This window comes from Megalopta genalis, chromosome 1, assembly GCF_051020955.1.
Source record: "Megalopta genalis isolate 19385.01 chromosome 1, iyMegGena1_principal, whole genome shotgun sequence".
NCBI classification, from domain to species: Eukaryota; Metazoa; Arthropoda; class Insecta; order Hymenoptera; family Halictidae; genus Megalopta; species Megalopta genalis.
This window is the reverse complement of record NC_135013.1, coordinates 31921991-31937980: the sequence shown is the minus strand read 5'-3', so window position 1 is coordinate 31937980 and position 15990 is coordinate 31921991. Positions and strand designations below refer to the sequence as shown.

The 15990-nt window shown below is 46.7% G+C and overlaps 1 protein-coding gene across 4 annotated transcripts in view; it reads right to left on the bottom strand.

Moving 5' to 3' along the window:
- The window catches only part of exd (PBX homeobox extradenticle), a 70796-nt gene that overhangs the window by 12618 nt on the left and 42188 nt on the right, over positions 1 to 15990 (bottom strand). For 3 of the 4 annotated variants that reach the window (XM_033466131.2, XM_033466130.2, XM_033466127.2), the window contains exons 4-7: positions 9739 to 9929; positions 9302 to 9437; positions 8769 to 8865; positions 6727 to 6914 (exon numbers count right to left, since the gene is read on the bottom strand). In XM_033466131.2, the coding sequence (XP_033322022.1) occupies positions 6727 to 6914; positions 8769 to 8865; positions 9302 to 9437; positions 9739 to 9929 (612 nt within the window). The remainder of the gene's footprint in view (positions 1 to 6726; positions 6915 to 8768; positions 8866 to 9301; positions 9438 to 9738; positions 9930 to 15990) is intronic. The other variant, XM_033466129.2, reaches the window with a different exon arrangement.

Sequence of the window (15990 nt, the reverse complement as noted above, 5' to 3'; positions counted from 1 at the left end):
GCCTTAGAATCGCGTCAAGTGGCCTCCGAATTGCCTTCGAATCGCGTCATGTGATCCTCGAATTGCCTTAGAATCGCGTCAAGTGGCCTCCGAATTGCCTTCGAATCGCGTCATGTGGCCTCCGAATTGCCTTCGAATCGCGTCACGATTGCCCTCGAATCGTGGCAAAAAATTAGAAACAAAGTTAAGTCATCGTTTTCGCCCCTTTTTGCCAACTGCCCGAATTTCCATAAAAACGATCCGCGAGGCCCGAAAAATCGCGACTCAGTATTCTCGGATCCGCCGGTTTCAATTCCTAGCACCGAACATTTCTGGGAGAAATTACTGTAACAAAACCGAATTTACTTAGACTCCTCAGCATTAATATTGCAACGTGATTTCGAACGAAGGAATTCGTTCGATCGTTTCGTAAGAAAGAATTCTTATAATTTCGACGATTTGATAAACAAGGAACGCGGAGACCGGTCGTTCCGACCGTCGCGGTAGGTTCAGTTTTAAGACCTCGTCCATGAATCGAAAACCAAAATGATCGTCTTGCTTTGAACACTTTATCCACCGGACGAACGATAGAGGCTCGAGAATTCTCATCGAAATAACGACCCCAAGAAAGACGATTAAATTCTCCCTAATTTTCGTTCAGCTTGTAACCAAAATTGGACAATTTGGGAAGAGGAGATACGATTGTTCGAGCCTCGCGGCTCGTTTTTATAGTTGCAGATTATCAACAATTATATAAAAACGGAGTGCAAAGCTCGAATAATCGTGTCTCCTCTCCCGAAATTGTCCATTATTGTTTTCTAAGCTTGATGAAAATTAGGGAGAATTTACCATAGTTAGACTCGCCGATTCGCAACTGAAAAATTCATTCGAAGGTTCTCAGCTGCGAATGTCCGATTTCAAACAAACCTTTAAACGATCGTCGGTATTAGTTAGAGCGTCAAAAGATTTCATCGATCGACCGGCAGAAAGGACTGCACTCGCGTTTCGATCGATCGGGGAGCTAATGGACGGTTCGTCTCTTAGGCTGCTAGTCTTAGTCGCCTGTCGTTAGGTGAACGGAGAGTAGAAGAGACCAGGGAACAGACGACCAATCGTAAACGGTGTTATACAGGTGTCGGGGACCGTGCTTGCGAACTGTGCTTGTGACAATGCGCCCGAAAGAGCGCGGCCCTCGTTTCTGTGTATATATATACAGGGTGTCCGAAAATTATTGTATTTCCGGGAACTGAGGGGTTCCTGAGATCATTTGAAGTAACTTTTTCCTTTACAAAAATGTTCTCCGAGGCTTCGTTTACGAGTTATCAACGAAAAACAGTGACCAATGAGAGAGGCGGGATCGGCTTGCGCGTGGCGGTCGAGCCAATGAACGGAACTGGGCGCCGTGCGCGCCAGCCGATCCCGCCTCTCTCATTGGTCACTGTTTTTCGTTGATAACTCGTAAACGAAGCCTCGGAGAACATTTTCGTAAAGGAGAAAGTTGCTTCAAATGATCTCAGGAACCCCACGTCTCCCGGAAATACCATAATTTTGGGACACCCTTGACATATATACATTATATATATGTGTGTGTAGTTTCTTTAAGGAAACAATTAGAACAGAAGTAGCGGAGGAAGGCAACGTTCGCGTTGAATCCTCGAATCTTCCAGCGTAAACGAAAGAACCGAAAACAAAAGGCACACCCGTTTCTTCCCCGTTGCAACAAACACAGTTCTTTGCTCCTCGCGTGTTAGACTCGGGCGGGTAACCAACCAGCAGCGATTAGAACGGCGATAAGTAAAAAAACAAATTAGAGGAACAACAACTAAATGTGAATGTGTAATTAAACAAAAAAAAAATAAAAAAAAATAAAAAAAAATTAAAAACAAACGAAACACCAGAGACAAAAAGGGGATGGGATGGGGGGGTAGAGTAAGTTAACCTGGGAATAAGTTACGGATTATTGGGTGTCGGTCGAGAAATAGGGCGTGTGTGCTGGTTAAAAAAGATCGACCGACGCGCAAGTAGGATCGCTTGGTGTGCTCGTATAATCGCGTGCAAGCAATTGGTTCGAATCCTTCGGTTCTCTATTGTTTGTTACGGGAACGTTAGTGCCAGCTGCAGCAGCGAGAGCGTCCGTCGTTACCACCAGATTATTATTTTCCCTGCTGCTAATCGTCGACCGATCGCCAACGGGCCGAGCTCTAGGACCAGGAGAGACACATTCCCGGACCACAGAATCTTCGGGGCTCTCTCTCGATCGGGCGAAGGTGTTATCGAAGGGCAAATCGATGGTACGTCGCGTCGGGAAAGATCGTTGTTGCTCGCGTTCGTTGCGAATTGTTCGGCGCGGAATTTCGGAAAGGATGCGCGAAACGGCCGCCGTTGCTGCCCGAACCGAGCTATACCCGGCAACGAACGGGAAACGGGGAACAGTCTTCGAACGTGGCCGAACGGAAAACGAAACGAGAGGAGGCGCCCGGCTAGGTGGGAGCATGCATTTTAGTCGCTTCATTTCGGGGCTGCCCGCCTATCCGTAGGGCGCACGTGAACCGGATCAACCGCGAAATTAATTTTCTGCGGAATCGCGTCGACAACGTAGGAACGCGACCAAGGGACCGGTTGCTCGGACACGAATCAGTCGATACCTGGTGTTTAGCGATTTTTTTTTTAGAGGGGATTTAGCAATGGTGGAAAAATCGTGCACCAATTTTCAGCGGGTCTTTGCAAAGACTTCAGTCTTCGAGCCAGAAATGATTTTAGTCACGAAATAAATTTGTTGAACATTGTGAGAACGTTCGAATTCGTCACTATTTTTTTAGCAATTTTTTGAATTGGTTGCTGAAGGTGTGGATTTTAGAAACAGTTCGAGGGTTGATAGAAAAATCGTACACCAACTTCTTATAGGTCTCTGCGAAGAGGAGACTTCAATCTTCAATCCAGGAATGATTTTAATAGTGAAAAAAATTTTTCGCGTACTGTGAAGACGTTTGAACTCATCATTATTTTTTCGCAATTTTTAGAAGGGGTTGCTGAAGGTATGGACTTTAGCAACAGTTTAAGGGTTGATAGAAAAATCGTATACCAACTTCTTATAGGTTTTTGCAAAGTGGAGACTTCAATCTTCAAGTCAGGAATGATTTTAATCGTGACAAAAATTTTTCGAGTACTGTGAAGACGTTTGAACTTGTCATTATTTTTTAGCAATTTTTGGAAGGGGTTGCTGAAGGTATAGGCTTTAGAAACAGTTTGAGGGTTGATAGAAAAATCGTATACCAACTTCTTATAGGTCTCTGCAAAGAGGAGACTTCAATCTTCAAGCCAGGAATGACTTTAATCGTGAAAAAATTTTTCGCGTACTGTGAAGACGTTTGAACTCGTCATTATTTTTCGCAATTTTTGGAAGGGGTTGCTAAAGGTTTATACTACATCCGCAGCCTGAGAATCGACAGAAAAATCGTACTCTTCAGGCGCACGGCGATTTCAATCGCGACTTCGAAGTTTTCAAGACCGTGAAAGTACGAATTCGAGGATTTTTAGGCAGGCACGAAGGGGTTAAAGAATTCCTGGCTCCCAAGGCTTTGTAATCGAAACGGTTATCGCCGGAGCCGTGTTTCGCAACGAACGTAGCGAGCAGCAATATTCGCGAAAAAGAGTATCGACAACCGGTCGCGGTGTATCGACAAGAGGGACGTTTAATCCGCGCATCAGGGCTACCAGCAGCACAAGCTGGCTACGAGAGAGGCTGGCCGAAGCAGATCGTGTTTCGCGTGTTCTCGCGCGAATTTAATCCAACGTCACTCTTTGCCACGTGACACCGGTGAAATTGCACGTCGGAATGATTTACCGATTCTCTGACTAAGAGAACGCTTTCGTTCCCCGCCGATTTAGCCGATCCGGGGGCGGGGACGCGCGGGGGTGGCTAGAGCTAACACGGAGGGAGAGCTCTCTTGGTACCGGACAGAAGCTTTGTTTCCTTGGTACACGAAATTATACGCGTCTCTCATTATTTTTCTTTGCCTTGATAATCTCAGACACGTTTCTCTGAACTTTAATTTCGTATTCTAACCCTTTTAGTGGCGATCGAAGGAGTGTTGCGTTCCTGAACGATAATATTTTTGTGAAACCCGATATTCAGAAAATTCAAAACGGTGGAAGAAATGAGAAATAAACCTGTTATTTATTAGAAATATTAAAAAGACATTTTCTCAAGTGTAGCCAACAACGATGCATCGTTTTTCGTTATTAGAAGGGTTGAAAGAGCAAATAATGCCACCGAATGCCAGACAGTCTCAAAACAGATCACATTTTTTTTATAAATAGATATATAGATTTCTCAAAAATTCTCATATTTCTGTGAATTATTTTATTATTTTTTTTTTGTATCGACTAAAATATTTCTTATATCGGATTTCTTACATTAAAAATTGCAAACGCTGCACAAATTGCAGAAAAATCAGCATCCTAGTTGCAAATATCTGTCGAAATTTTCAAATGTCGCGTTTCTATTTCATGCGACCGAAGAATCGAACGATTCTCTCGACAAATGTCCAACAAAACGCTGGTGTCCGGCGCTAAGCGAGTTTCCCCTATTAATTAGAGAGCAGCGGGGCCCGAAGCGGAACGAGATCAACGCGATTTTCGGCTCCGTGTCGGATACAGGGGGAAATTGGATCTCCGAAGATCCGCGGGTTCCGTTGCGTTTCGTCGGCCGAACAGAGGCAGCTCGTTAGAAGCACGGCCGCGCACCTACCAGAGTCCATTAATATGTGAGAGAGCAGCCCTACCTAAAAAGTGACTTAGCAACTCCAATGCATACTAAGCAACCCTTATGCCACCGCTGCTGGCGCCCCGTGCGCGCAAACCTGACCCCCTCCTCTCGTCTCTAAACCACCGCCCCGCTAAGTCCGCCCTTCCTAGGCCAGCAACAGCGTATCCAACCCAGCCCTACGTGCCCTATGTTATACTCCAACAACACTCTACACGCATACACAGACACCACACACTGTTCCTTCGGACGCCACACACTTTGAGCTGTGCTCCTCGCACACGGTGACACCGTGTCTCAATTTTCTTGATCGAAAGCTCTTAAAATACAGATCTCCGTGCGCAATACGAATTTTCTATTACTATCGTAGATTGCAAAATTCATTTTCATCCTTGATAAAACGTTCTCCGTTGCAGGGGTTGAAGAAAGCAATGGAAAATTTATGCGATTTCTAGGTGGATAGATGGATTTCGTGGTTATGTATTATATATTGAGGTCAAGAGAATTTTTGTGAATAAGGAGTCGTTATACAATATAAAAATTGAGACTACAAGAAAACTAAGGCTGGAGCAGAATGGGAACGTTTTTCGTTCTTTGATAATTTTCACAGAAGCTCTCTGTCTAGTAATACAGTAATTTCTCCAGGAAATACCAAAATTTGGGTTGCTGTGAATTTCCCTGTGTTTGTTCTGCGTCTATGTAATTTATTACTACGCCGATGCTAAGATTATTATTAAAGTATAAGGTAGGTGCTAGGTACGTGACACGTGAATCGTATCACATGGCCTCCGAATTGCCTTAGAATCGTGTCACGTGGCCTCCGAATTGCCTTCGAATCGTGGCAAAAGATTTGAAATGAAAAATTGAAGTCACCGTTTTTATTCTAGCGTTGCTATGGATTCATATTAATTTTTAGCCGACTACCCCGAGTTTCTATAAAAGACTCGCGAGGCCGGAAGAATCGCGACTTAGTATTCTCGGATCTGCCGGTTTCAATTCCGACCTCGGAACATTTCCGGGAGAAATTACTGTGATCACTATCGTTAACGTTCAAGGTGTCTCCATTGCTTCGTCCACCCGCTAGGATCTCGAACATTAAACGGACGTTTCCAACAGATCTTCGCTCGAGAAAATCAATTTTGAAAAATAGTTTCGCCGAGAAACGACTAATTTTTCCCGAGGTCCGATCGAAGACTATTAGCATGGTACACCGTGTAGACGAGCACAAGCGCAAACCCAATTTCACAGACGCCGCGCACCACCCTCTCCTCTCCTCTCCTCCACCGTGGTCCACTCGCTCAGTCTCGCCCGCGCACTCTTTCATTCTCTCTCTCTTGCTCTCTCTTTCTCTCTGTACCTTTCGCTCTCTTCTATCCAAACGTCCAGTCTCGCAAGATGTGTGAATATGCGGTGAGATGCGCATGCATTTACGGAGATGAACCGGCTTGAAAATGGATGGAAATCGTGTGTGCTGCGACAGAGTTCTTCCGACCAATCGAATCACTTTTCTTTGTCTCGCGTTTGTTTGTTTTTTCTTTCTTTTCTTTTTTCGCTCGACACAAATTGTTCGAATTCGCGGGTTACGACTTCGTTTCTTTCCATTCATTCGAGCCAAGGATGGTCCCCCGAACTCCGGGGGCAGGGCAAGCGTTATCAGAAGAGAATCTAGCACATGCTCAGAGAATGCAAAAGGGGTTGGGGGCCGTGTGTGTACGGTCGGTCACGGGTGTCCACGCGCACCCGACACGAGCTTCGATTATTATATTATTTCGGAAAAGCTTTTAAGTGTTTTACGGACAGCAATCCGGTTAATAATGGGCTTCCGTGACCGAGCGTGCGCACAACACAGTTGTATTGTACGTAAATATAATAAATATGTATATCGAAGAAAGCGAGGCAATTGACGCCGACTACGGGGTGAAAAAAAAAATAAAAAGAAAAGAATTCTCTATTTACGTGGCGATAGATGGTTTGGAAATTACCTGGTGCATAGGATCGTAGCCCATCGAGCCGTCGTTGTACGGTTGCGATCCGTAGTCGCTACCGTTTATGCCCATCCCATAACCGGCCATGTCTTGGGGCCCGCCGGGAGGCGCCGGCGACATCATCGGCGTCGGGGTGCCCTGGCTGGCACCGCCCATACTGTACGGCGACGCTCCTGCAAAAGCTGCTGTAGAAACAATCGCGGTGCATACAAAATTCGAGGGTGCGTCTTTTAAGTTCTTCCGCCTGACACCGATACATTCCGTCTCTGTCTCTCTCTACAGAGAGAGAGGCCAGCTCTCTTGTTCTCCCTCAAATCGGAGCCCTATATATATATATCTAACCAGTGGCGGCGATCATCTTACCGAATTTGCCAACACGACCAGCACAATCGACCCTTTCACTACGTAGCACACAATTTCTTTCACGTTCTCGTTTTTAAAGGTGACAGAGACAGTTCGACGAGCCACATATTCGTATCCGGGGAAACATTTTTGGCCATCCATCGATCTTACGTGATACGTTTCTCGGCCGATTCTTGAGCAACGCGAGCAGAACACCTATTATGTAGAAGACAGCCCCCGCGTTGGTCCCTCGATTCTGAGCAAAAGCTTTCTTTAAATCTGGAGCAAAACGAGCAGATACCTATAGAAGACGTCTAAGCATTTATTATTCGCAGATGTATTTAACCATTGATTTACCAATATCGACCGGCTGAAATTTGCAACTGCTGCATTAGGAAGATGCTCCATATACCCTCCGCGTCTTTGCTAGGATATCCAAGAAATATAAAGAGAATTTTCAGCACACCATCGGACAGTTTTCGACGTATACATCACAGAATCATCGAGGGAAGAAATAAATCGTTTTCTTGAGATCGACGCGGAGAAATGGCGTCTCCGTGCCGAGTCAAGGCGAGCGAAGCGAAACGGCTCGGGAGAGTTCGCAGTGAAAGGGTTGCTCGAAAGATTTGAACAGGGGTGCGAGCACGCCACTGGTTATCCAGACTGGCAAATGTATCGTTGAGGTATCGTGAATAATTCCCGATTCTTTCTGTTTTCTTTTGGAGTCTTAAAACACCGAGTCAGCGGAACTGCGATCAGCTTAACCGCGCGCCGCGTGAAATGTTTTCCTTTCGGCGAGCGCGAAAGAAATGTCGGAGAGGGGCGGAATCGCCGTTCCCTTTTTTTGGTGTGTCGCTCGAATTCCGTTTTGTTTAATTACGGGAGGGCTGCGTGCACCGGAAGCGTGGCTGAGGAAAGGGCATCGCGTCGGAAGAAACGCGAGAACGACGACGGCATCCCTCCTCCCCCCCGGTTCTATCTCCGCCCTCGTGTCTTTCGTCGCACGGCGTTCTTCCCCCCACCTCCCCCCGCCCGTGCAATCGGCAAGTTAAAAATATCTCGCGGCGCTCTCGAAAATAAAGAGACGCCTCCGGTAGTTAAGGGAAGTGCGCGTAATTGCGAGCCCCGAGTCCCGGCGAATGCCAGGAATTTTCCCCGAGAAAACCAACCGGCATTTTTCTCCTAATTTCCGCGGGAATGCGCGCCAAGGGTAAATACAAGGGGCCGCGAGACGACACGCGTCGTCCATCGGCGATTATTGTTCTTTGCGACCGGATCCTCCTGCGGAGGATCAATTTGTTTCGCCGCTAGCTCTGTTCGACCAGGAAAAGTCAAACACAGTTTCGTTTCCCAGTTTTCGGGCGGTTTTTCGTGTTGCCGTCGAGGGCCGATTTTTCTACTGAATAACTCGCAGCCGATTCGGTGTGAAATCGGAGAACAGTAAGATCACAGTGTACTGCTACAGTCTATTCGTCTAATTTCCCCTCAGAGGAGAGACAGAAGATGATCGGTAGCGATAGTTCTTTCGTCAGCAACGCCTCGCGTGTACCGCACAAAATTTCGCAAGTCTTACAATTAGCCGTTCGGAAATGTCGATTCCTAACAGTCGATGTGTATTTGCTCTCTGTTGTTCTAATTTATCGAAACGAACTCATCAAGGAACACCCGTCGCTCATTTGGCGAAGGACGGAACTTACCAGCTGCCTTTTTGGCTGCGTACAAGTTCGCCTCCTCCTGTGCTTTACCTATGTTTTTCTTGTAGCGTATCCTCTTGTTGCCGAACCAATTGGAAACCTGCGAGCGAAAAATGTTGGATCATTGAGCTTGCTTTCTCCGAGTGAACGATATCAACGACGGCGGTGCTTAACCCTTCGCTGTCACATTTCCTGCGCGAAACGCGTACGTCGGGTCCCTCAGACCCGGTTCAGTTTTCAAAGATACGGCGAAAACCAGCGACGCTGTCGAGACCAAAAAATTTAAGAACGCGATTCGAACGTTCTGGAACGTCGTTTCATTTGTTAGAACTCGATATCTTGTTTCCAAGTGTACCGAATTAATTGCTCGTTTCGATGTTCTCGCGACGACGTCGCTTCTTCGAGGGAAGAAATCGTGGAACGTTTCGACACGGCGTGGCAGCGAAGGGTTTAAGGAAATGATTAGGTCGCGCCAGTCGATGGGAATTCTAGTTATCGAGTGGGAAGATGATTCGTTCGTTCGTTCGTTCGTTTACCTGACTCACGGTGATACCGCACTTTCGCGCGAGCTCCTCCTTGGCCTCCTCGCTTGGGTAAGGATTACTGAGGTGCGAATAAAAGTATTCGTTCAGGATTTCAGAGGCCTGTTTGCTGAAGTTCCGTCTCTTACGCCTGCAACAAAGTTTCCGGCATCGTTTTACTGGAAGGGCGAGAGGCAGAAACTCTGGGAATTTAACGCGTTACCAACGGTGGTTTTTAAACAGTTTCGGGAAATCTATGGCTCCGATGCTCTGTCGCGAGCCAAGCTTAAATTTTGCTTCGGATTACACGGAGACCGAGTGGCAAGTTCGTTCCTTTAGTCATCTTCGTAGATCAGAAATAATACATTGAGATTTTAAGTTGACTCGAATCTTTAGCTTTTGCTTTATCTTTTGCTTCGGCTTTTGCCGTAGACGCGAATGGATTTACGTACCTCGCGTCCAGGAATCGACTCCTCAGAATCATGACGGCCTCGCAGGTGGACTGTTTCAGCTGCATCTGAATACTCGAGAACTTCTTGTGAATGATCTGGACCATCCTCTCGATCTCCTTCGGCGTGATCGGCCTGGTGCGGCTCTGTTCCCTCAGCAGATTCATTACGTGGGTCGTGAACTCGTTACACGCCTGAAATGAAACGGAAATCCACTTCAGCGTCGTCATTTTTTCCCCCGTTTCCTACCCTCGGGCTGCCCCTCGACTAAGGCCGGGAAGATGGCAGTCTTTTCGAACCGGGATCCACGGTTTCCGGGGAGAGCTAGCTCGCCCGAGCAATCGTGTTCGACGGAACGCGCGCGATTCCGTGGAACCCGGGCCCTCGAATTAGGATTACCGGTATTTTAAAAATATTTAAAATTTGTTCCGCAGTTCTAAAACCTCGGTAGAGCTTGCTAGGAAGGATCTATAACGGTTAAGAGAGACGTCGAGCGGTTCGAATCTCTGAAACAATTTTTCAAAGTCCGCGCACAGTACTTCGAGCACAAAAATCGTCCTCGCTCTCTCGTTCGAGTCTTACTTAACCCTTTCGTAGACACTGAGAACTATGCTTCCCACTTTCAGTGCGCATAGTATAAACACCGGGCTCAAGTATTTCCACCGTCGTATTGTGCTGCCATCTTGAAAATTCATACTGTGCCCAGGAAAGGCTCCAGACGAACCGAAGAATAAAAAGATAAGCGAACCATGTGAAAATCGGGCGTTCGCGCTCACGAAAGAAAAGTCCTGATAAGTCGCCGTAGGATTATCATCCACGAAGTTACAAAATATCGAACACCAAAGATTCTCTTGCCAAGATAAAAGCGAACTTCGCTCGTAACTCGCGCTGAATAAATTGCGGGGCAAATTGCGGAACAAAGAGGAGCGAAATTTCTGCTTGTGGACCGAATACTGGTCTCAAAAATTTCACGTTTGACAGAGCTCTCGACGGAGGGTGACCCTCCCCCCACCGCGCTTCGATTCTGGATCGAGTAAGAGAGAGAGAGAGAGAGAGAGAGAGAGAGAGAGAGAGAGAGAGAGGAGAGACGGTCTCGGAGTTGCTGATCATCGACATTTTGGCGGAACGATACCGGTGGCGAAGGAGAGGTCGACGAAACTCGAAAAAGGTAAGCGGAGGGAGAGGGCGACAACGGCGGTGGTGGTTGGACGGCGCGAGGGGGTGCGAGGAAACGAGACGAAAGACGCGTACGTATAATGCATTATTCCTGGTGGCTGCTCGGTTTAAGGGAAAAAGGACTTTGCTCGATATCAGTATTCGAGGCGAGCACGCTACCTTCCGGAGGGAGCGAAGTAGGGACAGAAAAGAGAGAGAGAGAGAGAGAGAGAGAGAGAGAGAGAGAGAGAGAGAGAGAGGATAGAAGAGGGTGGATTTTCCTGAGGGAAGGCGCTAGAAGGAAGAGAGGTCGGTAGGGGAGAGGTCGGACAGGGTGGCTCGCAATTTCGAAATGGATTCCACTCTGCCGCCATCCCCCGGTGCTCTCCTCGTCTTTCTTCTATCCTACCCCGTCTCTCTTCGCTCTCTTCTTCCATTCTGTTCTCTCCCTCTCTTTCTCTCCTCTCGGCCGAGCGTACACACCGAGGGGGTGGTGGTGGTGGATCAGCTTCATTCCTGCCGCGGCGGCGGTGGCCGGGCCGAGGGGCTGGAGACGATCTCGAGTAGGTGGATTGGATGGAAAACCCATAGAGAATTATGTCCCCCTTGCGTCCTTGTTTTCTCCAATTTTTAAATTATCGCCGAAACAAACGCGATACGCCGAACCAACGGAAACGCGGCAGAGATACCGGTCCTGACTCTTTCTTCCGAAGATAACCAATCTCTTCTTCCCCCGAACAGACTGTACTGCTTACAACTATTCGCGATTGCAGGTGGTTTTGACAGTGGAGGCAGTGGGATACTATTTTCCCCTTCGAGATTATTTATCAACTTTCTGGCCGAAGGATCGCTGCGGAGGTCTGGTTCGTTGCCGCAGTTTGCGCGAAGAAATGCATCGCGAGACCGCAGATTTTTATGGATTCTAAGGTTATCCTGTATTAGTTGCAAGACGAAGAGGCCCCTTGGAAATTTCTACCCTTCTTTCTAAGTCTACCTTTCAGTTCTAAATTCTCCCTCTGGTCATTTTCGTATGTTCGAAGTTCACTTTTCTTCTGTTTCGAACGGCGTCCTCTAATTCTTGCGAGAAATGCGTACAAATGTCTGTCTATTAATCTTCATTTTATTTCTGACTATTTCGACGAACTCTTCAGCGGCAGATTTGATCGTTCGCCAAGAATTCCATCGCAATCAATGCGATCTATCGATCACTATTGGGATACTTGTAGGACTACAGTTCTATTGGGATAACTATCACAAAGCTCCTTAGGCAGACTAAGTCAGAAGACACGCTCGAAATGAAACTTTCCAATAAATAAATGTAATAGGTTTTCGTACTCGGGGATCGTTGTCCCATCGGATGTTCAAAAATTGATCATCGCGGAGCTGGAGAGCCGATAATGACGACCCCGTGTTCGGAAATGATTCACCAGAGCCATCGTCAAGTTCGAAACGACTCGCCGAGCTGGCGGAAAAATCTCGGCGAGAGGATCCGCCGCGAGGAAGCGACGAATCCCGCGAGGAGGGATCTCGAAAGATCTCGCGATCGATCCGCGTTCTCGATCCGCCACGGCCAACAAGTGTCGGCGGTCGTTAATCCGGACTGCGAAATGAGTTTCCTCGCGGCGGCTCTAATTTTACTGCGGTTCGGTCTATTAATACATGCCCCGCGTATGCCGTGGATGTATAGCTAAGCGGGGGTGGGCTTCCTGGCCCGCGAACGTTATCGAAATTCCAACCTGCCCGCTGCTAAATATACCTGGCCCGCGGTTGTTCTGCGGTTACCGCAACACACAACGACACCCTCCGACTTTCTTACGTAACAGCGACGAAATGTTAACGCGACGATCTGGTCGCGTACGAACTGTCCTCTAGGTCAGGGCTGTCGAGAGACGTCATCGCGGAGGTCGCCACTCGGTCGCAGCCTTCGAAGGTAGCGACGATGTGTTACCCGCTTCTAACTTTCTACCTTGAAACCTTTTTAAGCCCTTGACATACCGTTTCCTTTGCGGTCGCTGCGATTTGAAATTTTTCGATTGCAACAATTACTTGGAGGGGAAAGAAAATTGGTGCTTATTGTGTGTGCGCCTGAATTTACTTGAATGATTAAATGTTAATGGCAAGAGATTAGAATTTTATCACAATTTTGAAGGACGGAATAATATCGGAATAATAATAAGTTAGTACTGAGTATTCTTTTTAGTAGAAAGTATGGCAGGTGGTTAACACTGAAATTATTGCAGCTAATGTATATTAATGTATAGCAAAGGGAATATTCGACGTACTTAAACTTTGTACGATTTCTGACATAACGTAAGCTTGAATAAAAAATAGTATCTAAAAATTTCTTGTAGAAACGTTTTTATGATATTAGGAATTGTAAAAGGAAAAGTCAGAAAGTTGTATGGACTCGGAGCAATTTTTATATTGTTAACGATATCGCAACGAAAACTTAACAAAACCTAATATTAAAATATTTCTGTTATCAATCATTTCTGATATAGAAATATAGAAATACGATATCCTGTTAAATTTTTGTTTAAATATCGCTAAAAATGTAAAAGTTTCTCGGACTCTATGATTATTCACATCGCTGCAGACTGACGAAGGTTTCAGTATGTCTAAGTAGTGTCTACGAGAATATATAACAAAATTATCAGCTTGAAAGATGTATCCCTTAATGAGAAGTAGCAATTTTGTCGAGGATCTCCTCTCTTTTTGGATCGAGGAACCGGACTGATTTGTAATAAAATACTATTTGAAATAAAATACGCCGGTAAATTATGGTAATACAAGCTTCCAAGTCGCGGCTAATGTAAAATCGACGCGCAAATAAAAATGACGATTTAGTATCCTTGAACGAACGTGCTACAGTAATTTCTCCCCAATTCGCGCTCAGACTGCGCACAAAAATGGGCAATTTGGGAAAAGGAGACGCGATTATTCGAGCCTCGCGCCTCGATTTCATAGTTATTCACAATCGATAACTGTAAAAACGAGCCGCGAGGCTCGAATAATCAATCGCGCAATCTGAGCGCGAATTAGGGTGAAATTACTATACACAGACTCGCTGACTCCAGTTTCCGAGACAGCGCGATTCTTCTTGTTCTCCGCGAGAAATCGCGTGCCAGACATCGCGAAGCAGCGACTCGCGGGACGAAATAGAATATTGCAAAAAGTTTTGGGTTAAGGGAACACCACGGAGTACGGTGCGGAACAACCGCGGCCGTACGGAGCCGAACGGAGCGGCGAGCGTAGCTGAGCAGATATACGGCTGGCCGAGCCGGTTGAAATCTGGATTGCGAATCGGACGAAATAAAGGCGGGCATGCACCAGTAAAATTCATGCCAGACGATGTTTGCTGGCGGTGATCACGCGATCTCGTAAAACTCGGCGCGGTTCTATTCTTGTACTTGTCACGCCATTTTGCATAGCCAGGCAGACGTTCACCCTAATGCAGTGACTCGGCACGCCGGTCCGCTCCGCACCGCGCCCGCGTTGCATCGCGCGCGAGTTTCAATAGTAAATTTCGGTTATGATAAAACTTTTGGCCGCGACGATATCACCCGGTAATATCGTTACTTTTAAGCGGAGCGATATATTTCCCCGGCTACCGAAACAGAGAGCATCGAGCCACCCCCGCGCGCCAAAAACTCAGCCACCCCAACCCCTGCCATGTCCGGGGAACGTGTGTTCATTTAAATAACAATCCCGCTATCTATACGAATGGCTCAATGGACAGCGGAAAAAGAGCAAGGGAAAAGAAGCTACCCCTTTCGGTGAAAGAAACCAACCCCGCGCGGTTCGACCGTTCGCCCCCTTCGACAGACTAAAAAAATCTATGGATTGCGGCGGATGTGTACGCGGTTTTTTTTTTCGCTGCGGTGAATTCGAACACAAGTCCACGGCATATGGCCTCGCATTCGTTTCGGTACTCGTTTCTATCAAATGAAAATCTAATTTTATTTTTCTGTCGTCGATGTTTAGCGATTACAATTAATTTTGGATATAAAGTCGGTATGAATTATCTCGGTATAATTATATTAACGACGAGAATGTGCCGATCGTTGTAGCAGTGAAAGAATTTGTAGTGCAATGGGTTAATATTTTTTAGAAACAACCCTTCATTTTCGACAACAGACATCAGACATATCAGAAAGAGAAACATCTGCAAAAATATTAGAAACGTTTTACTTGTTTCTATAGTTATGAAAATGTCACAATTTATGAGCAGAGATAAAAAACTACCGCTTTTAAACTTTCATCAACTGAAGGGAAACAACCCTCAACCATCTACTTACGTTATAAACCGAGATAAGTTACAAAAGTTTTGTGCAACGCTTGATTGTATTTCGTGCCTCGCCGACGACATTTTCGTTCCCAGCTCGAACAATTCACCCCGCGCCCAATAAAACCGACGGATCAAAGTAAACTTACAGAATTCCATGAAACAGAAAGTCTCTGAAAAATCCGCCGAAGTCGATCCCGAGAGAAACAGAACGCCGTCGGTCTGCAATTTGGTCGAATTACCGTACAAAAATGTGACGTTGCAGTCGGTCTATCGAGCCGAGTCGAAAAGAAAAAAGAAAACACAACTGAACGAAAGTGCTTGAATGGACCTGAGCGCGGCGAATGAAGTCGTGAAAGGGTTGAAAAATCGGCTCGCACGCGAGCGAGCGAGCGAGCCAGCAAGAAGAACCGGAATGTCCGTAGGAAATCAAAGTACACTCGGTTAGCCGGGTCGGTTCGCAGGAAAGAACGGGGTTAAAACTTGTTAATGGCCAGGTTTATCGATAGGGCGTCAACTACCGGGTAACTGCAGTTCCAACCGGTCAACGGCGCACGCGAACGCATACATATCTCGGCCGCGCGGGCTGTGCTCGCTCTCCTGCAAAGAGTTTCGGTGCACGCTCGTGCACGCCACGCATTCGTGTGCAGCACGAGAGTCGGTGGACCTCAAAGCGAGGGTGTGCGTATCCGCTGCGGGGAAACATCAAGACCGCTGACACCCGGTGAAATATGGGGTCGAAACGGGTGTGGCAATTAAACTCTCTTGCTCCATCCCTCTCTCTCTCTCTCTCTCTCACTTCTCTTGTGCGCGAG